At 40.7% G+C, this 12,249-nt stretch overlaps 1 protein-coding gene across 3 annotated transcripts in view; it reads left to right on the top strand.

Annotated features, from left to right (window-relative positions):
• Positions 1–12,249, top strand: part of prr36a (proline rich 36a) — a 31,129-nt gene that overhangs the window by 9,931 nt on the left and 8,949 nt on the right. For 2 of the 3 annotated variants that reach the window (XR_003272622.2, XM_026170515.2), the window contains exons 2-3: positions 5,062–5,760; positions 5,903–5,993. Coding sequence is in view for 2 of the 3 variants with exons in the window: in XM_026170515.2 (XP_026026300.1) it covers positions 5,175–5,760; positions 5,903–5,993 (677 nt within the window). In the remaining variant the exon portion in view is untranslated. The remainder of the gene's footprint in view (positions 1–5,061; positions 5,761–5,902; positions 5,994–12,249) is intronic. The other variant, XM_026170517.2, reaches the window with a different exon arrangement.

Genomic DNA, 12,249 nt, shown 5'->3' with positions numbered 1-12,249 from the left:
CAGCCCTGCCCGTCGGGTTATCATATAGCCCAACGGGCGGGGCTGAGATAGATTTTATATCTAGTCCGTGGTTTCAAGAGAGAATTGTGGCAAATGACATCTCCGTTTTGCTCTTTATATGGACTCCTTGAGCTGCACGAAGCCATGGTCTTCTAACTCATAATTTGGTCCAATGAACTAGACTAGAAACTAAAAACTAGAGCTCCTACCAGACAGCTCATTTCCTGCTTTTTGAAATGCAGATTGGGTCGAAAGTGACTAATAAGAACCCAATCAATACCTGTTACTGAAAGTCGCAGTAATTTCCTTCTTGGATATGTAGAAATTTTGACAGGAAATTATGTGGAGGTATATTGACTCACCAGTGGTTTGTAATTGGGGAGAGTGGCTTAATGCACAGAGACTGAACTGTTAAGACGTTTGTTTTCCAAGAGCCAATTGGTTTCCTTTTCATTCTCTGTGAACTAAACACTGACTTGGTGATGAAGCAGAAACGCCACTACTACCTTGTATGGTCAAGAGAAGCATGGATTTACACACACAGCCCCCGTTTACTTGGACTCAGTTTTCCTACCTACTTTTAGATTCTTGTTTGAAGGCTCGTTCTGTAAATCCTAAAGGTTTATGAAGTGGTGAGTACAGTAGGATTGAGTGAATGAGAGTAGGTTTCTTCATTTTTTTTAATTTTTATTTTAATGAGGATGAAGCCTGAGCTCAAGGTTAGGAAAACCCCTGCCTTTCCCCAAACACCATTAAATGTCTTGATTTGTTTTTCTTGTAATTTGAGTGCCAGAAATCGAACACCCTCTTCCTGTTTGCCCTTTTTACACACTCATTTGAGCTCTCACTTGAACTGAATACCGCCTGTGTTTTTTCCTGTGTCGTACATGCATCTTGCTCAAACTCACACCAGAGGAAAGTTAATGATCAGTCAACCCATTTGTATACTTGGCCCTACTTCACTCTAGTGCTGAACACTCCCAGGCCTGAAACAACGGTCAAATTCACTACGGCAGCTTCCGTTTGCTTGAAAAACAATCTCCGAAGGTGTGGCTGTAGTAAGAATGCAGCGATGAATCAAGTGTGCCTGTGGAATTGCTGGAATGTAGGCAGGCCAGCAAATTCTGGTTTTCACTTTTTTCTGGCTGTCTCATTAATGGCAATGGATATTTTCATGTCACTCACACTTTGAACCTGCACCCTCTGCTCGTTCATACACTGCATCTTTGTGCATGTACACACAGCCCACGCATTCATCACTCTCCATTTGACCCTTGCACTGTTACTCATCTCATGCACATAAACGGACATGCACGCAGCCAGCTGTCGTTGCGTAGCCCCAAGGAGTCTTGAGGAAGTCAGAGCTGGAATGTGGATGGGGCGGATGTGCACTCGATACTGCTGCAGCTTTTAGGCCTTAACTTTCTTTTATTCTTCACTTTGAAGACGATGCAGCATCGACATGGATCATAAAGTAAAAGCTCAACCTTAATAAACTGATGTGGTCAGTTTCATGTAGCACTAACACATTTGCATTATGGATTTATCCTTTTTCTTAAATAATTTGATTTAACTGTGGGGTTCAGTTCTAAGTCTTATAGCCCAGTGTCTGACACACTGCTTTTTCAGCTAGCAGTCCAGAATGCACAATATTAGATGTATTGACACAATCCTCGTGGCCGTGTGACGCATAGACTAAGTTACAACGAAATGCGTAGGGGACAACTGTGCATTGAATAGCTGAAATATTTTCCTGTTTTACTTCACTGGCTTTTCCCCATTTATCTACAGTTTCTAAGCATACAGTCTGTCATGTGTATTTATGTCTCTGATATTTCATATTTACAACATCATTAGCAGTCTGGTGTAAATCTGCAGTTGACAGCATCTCTATCAACAGATCACCTTTAGCAGTCTGCACAATGCATCCCAAACCTCTGTCGTGCTCTAAACACAGCTAAATCCCCCTGTGCTTGTATTAACACAGTATTAAAAGTGACCCATTTTGTCAGGCACCACTTCTAACGTCTGGATGTGCAGAGGGCGAGACTGAGAGATGGGTTACGACAGATGCAATTAAACTGCTTGAAGACAGAAGTCCGAAATAAAATGTAATGACACATATTTCTATTGCAGTGCAATGTAAATGCCACAAAGACTACAGAGTTCTTGCTCTGTAGACACACTCCCTCTAACAGTCTAATAAAGTAATGACTGCATTAAATAACACTCTCCTCTCCTGCTTTTGGCCAAATGCACTGCTGCAGTCTGTTAGCCTTCAGGCATTTGCTTTCATCACAAAATCTGCAAAATGTACTAGATGTCAGGCATATTGAGTGATGTTGACTAGAAAAGGGTACGCTGCACTCATGAGGATTATGGCTCTTCAGTGAACTGAATTTCGAACACAAAATCTTCAGTTCTAAATAAAAAAATAATGAATTTAAAGAGCAGAATTGGCCAAAAGTTGCTCTGCAGAGCAACCTCGCCGTAAGACATCGCTTATCTCTGCACGACCGTGCGGCTGGGAGTTTGTATATCTTTTTGCTTCCCATCTGTGCTACGTCACAAAGAGTCAGCTGGTCACAGATGATGCCTTTTACTTGCCCAAAAGTTGATTCTGTTCATCTGGACGTAGCGTTTTGTGGGAGAAACGCTTCGTCACTCATCCAAGTGACTCCTTCAGGCTCAGCTGACTGCAGGTTTCACCAATCTTATAAACAGTACATTTGCATAATGACTGAAACAAATGTACTGTTCATACAGCTGAGACTGAAGAAGTCACTTGGATGAGTGACGAAACGTTTCTCCCACAAAACGCTACGTCCAGATGAACAGAATCAACTTTTGGAGATTTACTTACCTGGATGATTGAGCATGCATCAAGACGTTGCCTGAAACAGGGTCACCATCTCAGAAGGAATGTGCTTTGAGCTTCTGTTTGCTAAGCTCCTAGCATTAGTAGCTTGACTGGCAAAACTATGCCAAGTACAGTACTGTCTGAGTAATCTGGGTAAAGTTTATTGAGAAGAATAACCAGAATGTCTCCTCCAAGAGCTACACCCCAATAAATGTCAGTGCAAATATATTAAAATGGCTGAGAAGTGGTGAGGGGGATGTGAAAACAAACTTAATTTGCATACCACTATTCTAAGAGCTTTGCACATTTGGCTAATTAATCCTCATGTGAAGCTTGATGTTTTCCATGAGATGACACAAAATTACATTCGGTGCACTGCTCTCTCCCAACTTTGCTTACTTTGTGAGATTTTTAGCCACAAGAATCAGAGAAGGAAACATATGGAGTAGATTGAAACAACCGTAAAATCTGAAGTTAGCAAAGCAAATGGGTTGGGTCAGTTATTTAAAAGTAACACAGAAAAGGACTCTGTAGCTTTTATCGGCAGCTTTGGGGGTTGTGGTGGGGAGTTTAGTTTGGTTTAAAGACACCAAAAACTCTAAACAGACTAGTCAAACAAGTTCCTCCAGAATTTCCAACCAATAGTCCATGATGAATTTGCATTTAGAGGCATGAATCAGTAGTTATTGTTAAGACTTGATATCGAAAAGAAAATATTTAACCTTCTTGCTGTGGGAGAAAAAGTCTGGGATCTCTGAAAAAATGATGGGGAAAAAAAAGTTACTGTAGTGCATGCTGTTGTACACAGTGTGGCTTTATAAATGCACTGAGTAATCTGATGTCTGTGGAAACTCTTGCTCCTTGGAACTGTTAGTTTATGTCAGATGTTTTTGCTTATCTGTAGGGGTTTAGGACTTTTACAAATATTTAGAGTAGAGGAGAGTGCATTTGCCATAAAATGCAGGTCATTAAGTTTCTATAGTGGAAAAGCAGCTTTGCTCTCTTGGTTTACCTAATTTAACTACTTGACCATTTTCTAGAAGATATTTGCTGGGGGGGTTTCCTGTCCATCTTTATTCATTTGCCCAGTTTGTTTGCTGTACCATGCAGGACTTCTGCTTGCTAGATCATCCATCTGTATAGCAATTGACTGGTTCTAGATCTAAATGCAGGGGAAGTAGAGAAGGGGGTGGGTGGGGGGGCTATAGAAAACCAGGAGATGAGTGTTTAGGAGGGGGTTGGTAGAGGGCTCTGTGGTCAAAAGGGCAAAGACACGGGGCCTGTGGGTAAAAGGGATGATTGAGGGAGGGGATAAATCCATTAAGCATCTGGGAACAGCTTTGTCCCGTCATAGCAATATAAATTCCAGTTTGATGGTTAATAAGCTAAAGATCTGCGACTCGACTAGCACGCAATCTCCAGATTGCCCCTCGGGCTTTGTTTTCGTCACTTCTTCACCACAGCTTCTTTTATAATTAATGTCAAGTTCTGATTTTCCACAATTTCTGTCTGCATTTTTGCCATTGCACTAAAACTGTTAAACAGTCATAGGATGATATTTGTATTACACTGCATCTGTTCAACACAAAACTATCGACAACAAATGGGTTATTTGATGCTCGTTTCCCACCGTCTCATCGCCTGTGGGCTCTCAACTAGGAAAACCTCTCCTGGTTTTCAGCTCTCCAAACCACAGATTTTTTTTTTTTTTTTTTCCTCCACTGAGTTTTAAGCTGCTGGAAGCAATTTGGAGCAGTGGTGTGGTGTTTGTTTTTTTTTTTTTTTTTGGGGGGGGGGGGGTTTGGGTTTTTTCCCCTAAAACGTACAGTTAAAGCAATTCACTTTCTCTTTATTGTGGTATTTTAATGGTAATTGCCTTTAGTTTAAGTAGATTCTTGGCCATTATTGATGCATTATTGTCATGGTTGTGCCACATTAGTTGATGGAGTAGTCACTCTAGAGGAGGGTGATTTTTAGTGAGAATATTTGCTGGCATCTCAGGCTGCTTGCTTCCTGTGTTTCTTAAACTCTCCCAAATTCCACTGAGGCCCCTTACCATAACTACCGTTTCCTTTGGCTGACAGGGACATAATTTATCATGTGAATCCATGATATTGCAGCATAGTTTAATTCAGCTTTAAGTTGAAGTACAGTCAAAACTGAGCTTGGAGGTTAACCCACATTTTTGTATTCTTTTTCAGCAGGACGTCCTTGTTAAGGATAAGAGGAACTGACCGTTCAGGACAGGTGTGAGCCCGTAGACGTAGATATCTGCATCAACTCTAGCAGCATCCACACGTTTCTGAAGTAGGGTATGAAACCGGATGGGGTTAGCATGGAAACCACAGAGCCCAGTGAAGGTGAAGCTGCTACTGTAACAGAGCCTTCCTCATTACAAGAAAACATAACTGAACAAGCCCCATCACAGGCAGATGATGTAGCAAATGATACTGCATTAACAGCTGCTCCAAAGGCCAATGGCAAACCAGTGCCTGCGCAGGCCAAAGTTAAACCAAAAGCTGGTGGGCCTCAAACGAAGCTTTTGGCCTCTGCTGGGGCTTCCAGCTCACGGCCTGGTACTGCCTCAAATCGCACTGCGAATGATGTCAGATCTGCCTCCGGTGTTTCTGCTGCTCCAGGCAAGAAGACTGCAGCAACATCTACGGTAAAAACATCTTCGTTAGCAGGAGCTGTACCCAAAAGACCACTGGGTACATCAGCAGTTTCCACAACAGCCAATAACCAAACTAGAGTGCCTGACAAGAGGTCTACTGGACTTGCCAGGACTACCTCTGTGGCTGCTGCCACAGTAACAAATGGTACCAAACCATCAGTGAATGGCACACCTAAGAAGAAACTTGCAACGGAGACTGTTAATGGAGCTAAACCCAAAACTACAGGTGAGTCTTAAGGAGCTGTGACAGCTTAAGGTTCAACACAGTCCTCTAAATAAGGTATGATGAATAAACTGTCTTGTTCTGATTTCTCTGTCGTCTCATTGTCTTTTCTGTTTGTTTGTTTTTTTTGTTTGTTTTTTTTTAGCTGTTGCCAGCAGAGCCCCTTCTACTGCTCCAAAAACCAGTGCTTTGACCACAGCTAAAGCTGCTGGTCCTGCTGCATCAAAAACCACAAGGTATGGCTTTCTGTCATAAACTGGGAACAGGTTCCAGCAGTTTACAAGTCTAGTAGCACAGTCTGTGAAAATGTGGGTGGAAAGCCCCTTTATTTTATCAGTGGTGTGCTAACAGATACCCCTCTCTTACTTCCTCCATCCTCTTCTGTTTCTTTCATACATGTCTTCCTTTTCTCTGATCTCCCTCTGACATGAGAGTTTTGTAATCCCCTTTCAAACTGGATGAGAGGATGACTTTATCTCAATGCCCTGAAAAGGAGCAGTGAAGAACGATGCTCATTGTGGTCTTTGGGCCATTATTGAGTCAAATTTCACTTAAAGTGTGTGAGTCATGTTAGCAGAAATAACCTGAAACAGAGGGCCTTAACAGAACCAGTGATACTGAAGAACTACTGCTTTGTCATGGGCAGACCCCCCCTGGCAGAAACCAGACCCACCTCCCCAGGGCAGAGAGCTGTTGACTTGGATCATAATCCCTTCTCATACTGGGTTGGTGGTTTGGATAGAGCGCTCTAGTTGGACTAAACAAAGCACGAATGATCCTTTTGTGTGCTGTAGAATTTAGCAGTTGACCCAGTCACTGCTGTCACTTCCACTAGTAAGCTTTTGTTATGCATTTATTATGTACTGTGTAGAACGATTGCTACCTGAAAGCCCAAGCATGAGAAACGAGTCATTGCAAAGTTTTTGATTTTGTGAGACATCCACAAATGAAGAGTTCTTTTGTTATACTTCACAAAGAATTGGACATAATAGACCAATCCAGCATCTTTCTACAGGATGTGATGTTCTGTATGGAGAGGCTTTATTAGATTTGATCTCCCCTTGCCTTTCCTCTTAATGCCCTCTTATTGAATAAAGGAATAATGTGCTGCATTGTCATTCCTTTAAGCAACAAAGACCCATTATGTTCTTATTTGGCTGAAAGTAACTATCATGCTGTAGATACCTGTTTATAAACTCTAACTAGTTTCAGTACCATTTGTGAAACTGGTGCAAAAATTTGTACTAGGCTTGAGGATGGAAAGGAATAATGCAAAATCATTTTATTACTTGCTCAGAGATGTTTTTTTTTTTTTTTTTTTTGTTGTTTTTTTTTTTTTTTGTTAAATCATATTTTCAGTTTCCCTTAATCTCAGAAGTTCATTAAGCTTTAGCTGCTGAGATATATTTAAGTTATTAATACTCTGTGTTGTCTGTGTTTTTAATCAGTGGATTCCTCCTTGCATTACTATTCCAAACGATGCGGTGGCTGAATCCATCTAAGATCACAGGTCTAAAAACTCAGTGATATTTGTTTTACAATGATATAAAAAGGAGAAATGGTTAAAACTCCCAGACCAGAGAGAAGATGATGTGGTTTTTGGTTAATCAGCTATTCATCTTTTTTTTTTTTTTTTTTTTTTTTTTTCCCAACCAGTGGCCAAGATCATTTTATAAAAGGAAAAAAAATCCAAAGCGGCACCAGGTGGTCTGTCCAGATAGCTGGAACTATTTTCTGTTACTCTGTACAAGTGTGGTAGGGTGTGTACATGAAGAAGCAGATCCTCTGAATTAATTAGATGAGGCATTTCAAGTGTCAGAGTCTGATTACACTGCTGCATCATCCTTATGTGATTGTTTCCTGGCTGGTTTCCTGGGACTTGGCATCAGGCACTCTGCTTTCAGGAGAACGGCAGCAGGTGGCTTTTTTTTTTCTCTTTTTTTTTTTTTTTTTTTTTTTTTGGATGAGGGGGGTGACACGGTAAAGTCAGTAGCGTGTCAAATCCAATGTGTAGGGACATTAGTGGTGGTGTGCATTTCCCTTGGTGTTTGTACTAGCCCTCTGTTAGAGTCGGGCACAAACATCAGCGAGACATGACGTGCATTAGTCCTAAGCCTTGAATAGGGCTTGGCATTATGACAACTTTTTGGGTTTATATTTTTGTGTTATGCATTAATTTATACATTAATAGGATGCAGACAGTGTTATCCACACAACTGGATTCTACACATGCATGCACGAAGAGTATGTGTGAGCAATAATCAGCCTCCTTTCAAGTGAATTCTTCAGCCAGACACAAATTTCTTTGAGAACAGACACAAATTTGTTTTTCTTAAGCTCTGCATGTAAACTGTAGTCCATATTTTGTGTAGCGGCACATGAGTTCCTGCTGCCGGTTCTGGTCAGAATAATAGTTACTTAAATTCACTGAAATCAGTTTACCCTGTGACTGTACAGTATTATGATTGTTTAAACTTTAAATGGCTCCTGACTGAGAAACTGACTGCGTTTAGAAATCGTCCTACTATTTAATAATGTATAATAATGTATAAAGCATTTTCCCCAAATTTGTATCTTTTTGTTTTTTTCTTTAAAGATGATTTCTGGTTCACACTATTCAGCAGTATTCTTCTTTATTGCTCCAATCTTTGATAGAAATGCATACAACAGGCTTTAATGGTGGTGGGGGAAGACCTGCACAAAAGGGATCTCCTGTTGCTTGTAATTTCAGCTCTGCTTTGTGTACTGTATTATTATACTGCTATGAAAACAGTAGTTATTGTTAGCCAAACTATCCTGCAGGAGGAAGCCATATTGACAATTTCGTACATGTAAATATTTCATGTGGACTTGAGTAGCAGCACACTGCCTGAGACTAACCTCTTTCTCTCCCAACAGGAGAAGTGACTTAAAGTAATAAATCATTTAAAAAATAATTTTACCAATGGAGAAAGTGAATGAAGGGTACATAGGATTTGAAGATTGTGTTAGACTTATGAGCTTTTAAAAAATGGAATTGGTGCCTGGGAACAGTGGGGAATAAAATCTGATTGATCAGCAGTGCTGGGTCTGTGAACACTCATGAACAGTGAAGTCAGGAATGTTTTATTTATTTCAGGGTTTCTTAGCTACACCATGTAACAGACACAACATCACTGGGACAGAGACATCCTCCAGTCCTCTGAAGCAGATTAAGATTAATAACTGGAGTAGAAGCCAAATGCTGTCAGATCTGACATTTGCTTTGGTCCACTCTCCTCCGATGATGGGCTGTGGTGTCCTTGCACTGACTGAGCAATCCGTTCTTGTCCACCCCACCCCCTCTTCCCTTCTCTCTTCTCTGCCTCTTCATCCCTTTTCCCCCTGCCTTCTGTACATGCACAGTGCTGGGAATTTGGCCAGGAACTCCTTAAGTCCTCCTTAAAACTTCCACATCCATCTAAAATTCAAACTAATGTATCATTTACCTGCATGCACAATAAAATGCAGCCCATGTCATGTTCCTGAACAGTCTATAAGATGATTAATATTCAAAGGGTCACCATGGGAAATGGACAGAATTGCTGGTGGGCAGTTCTCCTGGATATGTAGACTTGGGATGCTAAAAGCAAAATTGCAATCGAAAATGCATTCAAATTTTATTTTATTTTTTTTAATTTTTTTTTGCATTATCCCTTTAGGGATGAAACAGTCATTTCTCACCAACAGTGTTGGCAGGGAGCAGGATTACTCCAACAGGAAAGACCCATGGCATCTGTCACACTGACAGTGGGTGCCTAGAGCATTAGAGCCAAAAACTGGCTGCACAGCTACCGCTAGGCTCCAGACTGCACTGAGTTGATTCATGCCTTGACTCTTTATTGTCAAGGAGATAACAAAGTCCATACAAGCCTTAGGAATGTGTGTGCCTCTGTGGAAGGAGTAAATCAGCTAGTTTTGGACAGGCTACAAACCAAACAAGGTACTGCAGGAGCTATCCATCTCACTCTACACCATTTGAAGTGATGTGAGTGGAAAGGGACTGTGGGGGGGGCAAAGACAAAAGATTGTATAATTAAACTACAATCTGTCCAGTAGATCAGTAAAATAAAAATGTCTTATTTTTTTTTTAAGGATAAACTGATTTGATTAAAGTATAATGGATATACTTTTTATTTTGTTGAATATTCTGGTGTATTATATAAATGTGTCAAATTCAATAAAGCAAAGTGCAACAAAAAACAACACTGACTTACTAGATGTAGGAAAGGGGGTTGTAGATGGAGTAGGTGTGGCTTCCAAAAGCCCCTCAAGCTCATGTTTACACTTCCAGTTTTGGCAAAACAGATGTTGCAGATGCTCAGTGCATTAATGGCATGGGCATATTACGGCATCTGCTCTAAATATTAATATGACTGCATGGCACGGAAAGCCCATTAGTTATCAGTGACTCCCCTCCTTTGTCGACCTTTGGCTTTCTGATGACCTCATGTTAGGACATTAACATCACATGGATGGCTGTTCAGAGCCTCTCATCTCTTTGGACTGTGGTTTGTATTGATTTCAGGCCTCTGTTGGCAGGAAATGTAATCTGTACTATTACATCAACAGCAGAACCACCAGCCACCACCCATAGACCATGTGTGAAGGCATTAATGGGGACTGTCTTTTCCTCTTTGCGCTGGTTCTCTGGATCAAAATTGATGAGTTGTGACTTGCTATAAAACAGTGGAAGGCAGAGCAGGGTTGTTTGAGGTTATGTCTGTGAACTCCTGCTACTCTCTATGCCCATCACTTTACTGTCTTTTCTCTCTCACTCGCTCCCCCTGTAGATAAAGTCATTAACTCAATTTTGTCCACCTTGATTCCTCTTGTAATTGGGTGGTGCTTTCAGGTTATATTTTGCTTGGATGCAGTATTGGATAGGAAACGACTTCAGTAATTTTTTTCATAGTGGTGTGTTTTTTGTTTGTTTTTGTTTTTTTCCTGCTTTTTATCAGTACCCAAACTTAAGTCTGGGCTGATATTATCTCAATGTATGGCACAATTTGCTGTGTTTGGGCTGCCCTTTACATTACGATCCAAATCATCTGTCTGATAGCAGCCAATTACAACATCCCTTAGCTATGTCTGTACAGTGGCTGTCTGATCTCTAGGAAAACAGATGGCCATTGTAATGGTTATTGTAATGTGGGAGAAGCATGCAACCCAACTGAAAGGCATCAACATTATTGTGCATTCTCCTGTTCATGTCTGTATCAGCTACCAAATCAGCAGGCCAGGTCAAAAAGAGGAAGACGCAAGGAAGATTTTTGTGCTTGTGAAGAGTCCTCGTAGTTCCTGAAGGAAAAACTAGTCCGTCTTTGTTAGAAAAATGGTTTGCATGTGAATTTTTTACAGGCTGAGATTTTGCATTGTTTGTTCAATGTTTGTTCAATGAGTGCTGGACCTGCCTGCAGCTGCAATTTGCTCATTTAACCAGCTCTCTTTACTTGTAGGTCAGTTAAAGAAGTAGTGTACGACAGCCCAGGTGGTCGACTCATTTAATTAAAAATAAAAAATATAAATAAAATTGACAACACCTATGACAAATTATTAGTCAGCGAAATTACCTTCGCCACCTGCTAAAATTAAGCATGTTTAAAGCATTTATGTACTGGGTTCACTGTTCAAACCTGGAATCTTTTACAGTCTTTGTCTTGGAGCTTGCAGGCTAAAGACTGCCTAATGTCTGATGCACAAAGGCTGTTGATTGCTTCAGTGTGCTCCTGCTTATAGTCTGGTGCATTCATAGCTACTGAATAGGCGGCATGTACTTCTTTCTCCACACTGTCCACACAACGTCCTTTCTCATTAGTATTTCCAGTAGTGTGTATTCATCTGAAGCAAAATATTTCCTGCTGCGTGTCACATGTGAGGAAGAAAAACTGGAAATAATTGAGACTTGAAGCTGTCAGAAGCTCATGTATGAAAGTGTCTATAATGTAATATGAGACTCTGTTGTAGGCATAGTGTAAATGACGTGCGGAGGCAGATATAGTGTGAAGGACTTACTAGGGAAGCAGTAAAAGGTGAGGTGTGTGGCAATAGTATGAGTTTTTGTAGTTGCAGTTGGTGTGACTTAGTAGATCACTGCAGTGTCTCATGAGAACTCCAGACTGAGTAGCAAATCAGGACCTTGGTGAAGAAGAGACTGTAAAATGTTCTTTGGGCCTTTTATGGCTATTAGTTCCCATTTCTCTTCTCACTGTGCTTTAATCTTCAGTTGGTTGGGGATTTATTTTTTTTTCGTTATTTTTTAGGGGGGGGGGGGGTGAAGAAGGCATTATTACGTGGCTGTAGATGAAAGGTGCTGTTAATGGATTCCCATTGTTGAAATTACCTTTGTGGCTTATGTGTAGTTGATCATTTATTTATGCTCGTAAATGCATACAGAGGTGGAGTCTTTGATTTCATGCTTGGACTTTTGTTAACAAAATGAATGAACCACACAATAAAGCTGTGTGTTTTAGG

This window comes from Astatotilapia calliptera, chromosome 6 (assembly GCF_964374335.1).
Source record: "Astatotilapia calliptera chromosome 6, fAstCal68.1, whole genome shotgun sequence".
Taxonomy (NCBI): domain Eukaryota; kingdom Metazoa; phylum Chordata; class Actinopteri; order Cichliformes; family Cichlidae; genus Astatotilapia; species Astatotilapia calliptera.
This window is presented reverse-complemented; position numbering and strand designations above follow the sequence as displayed.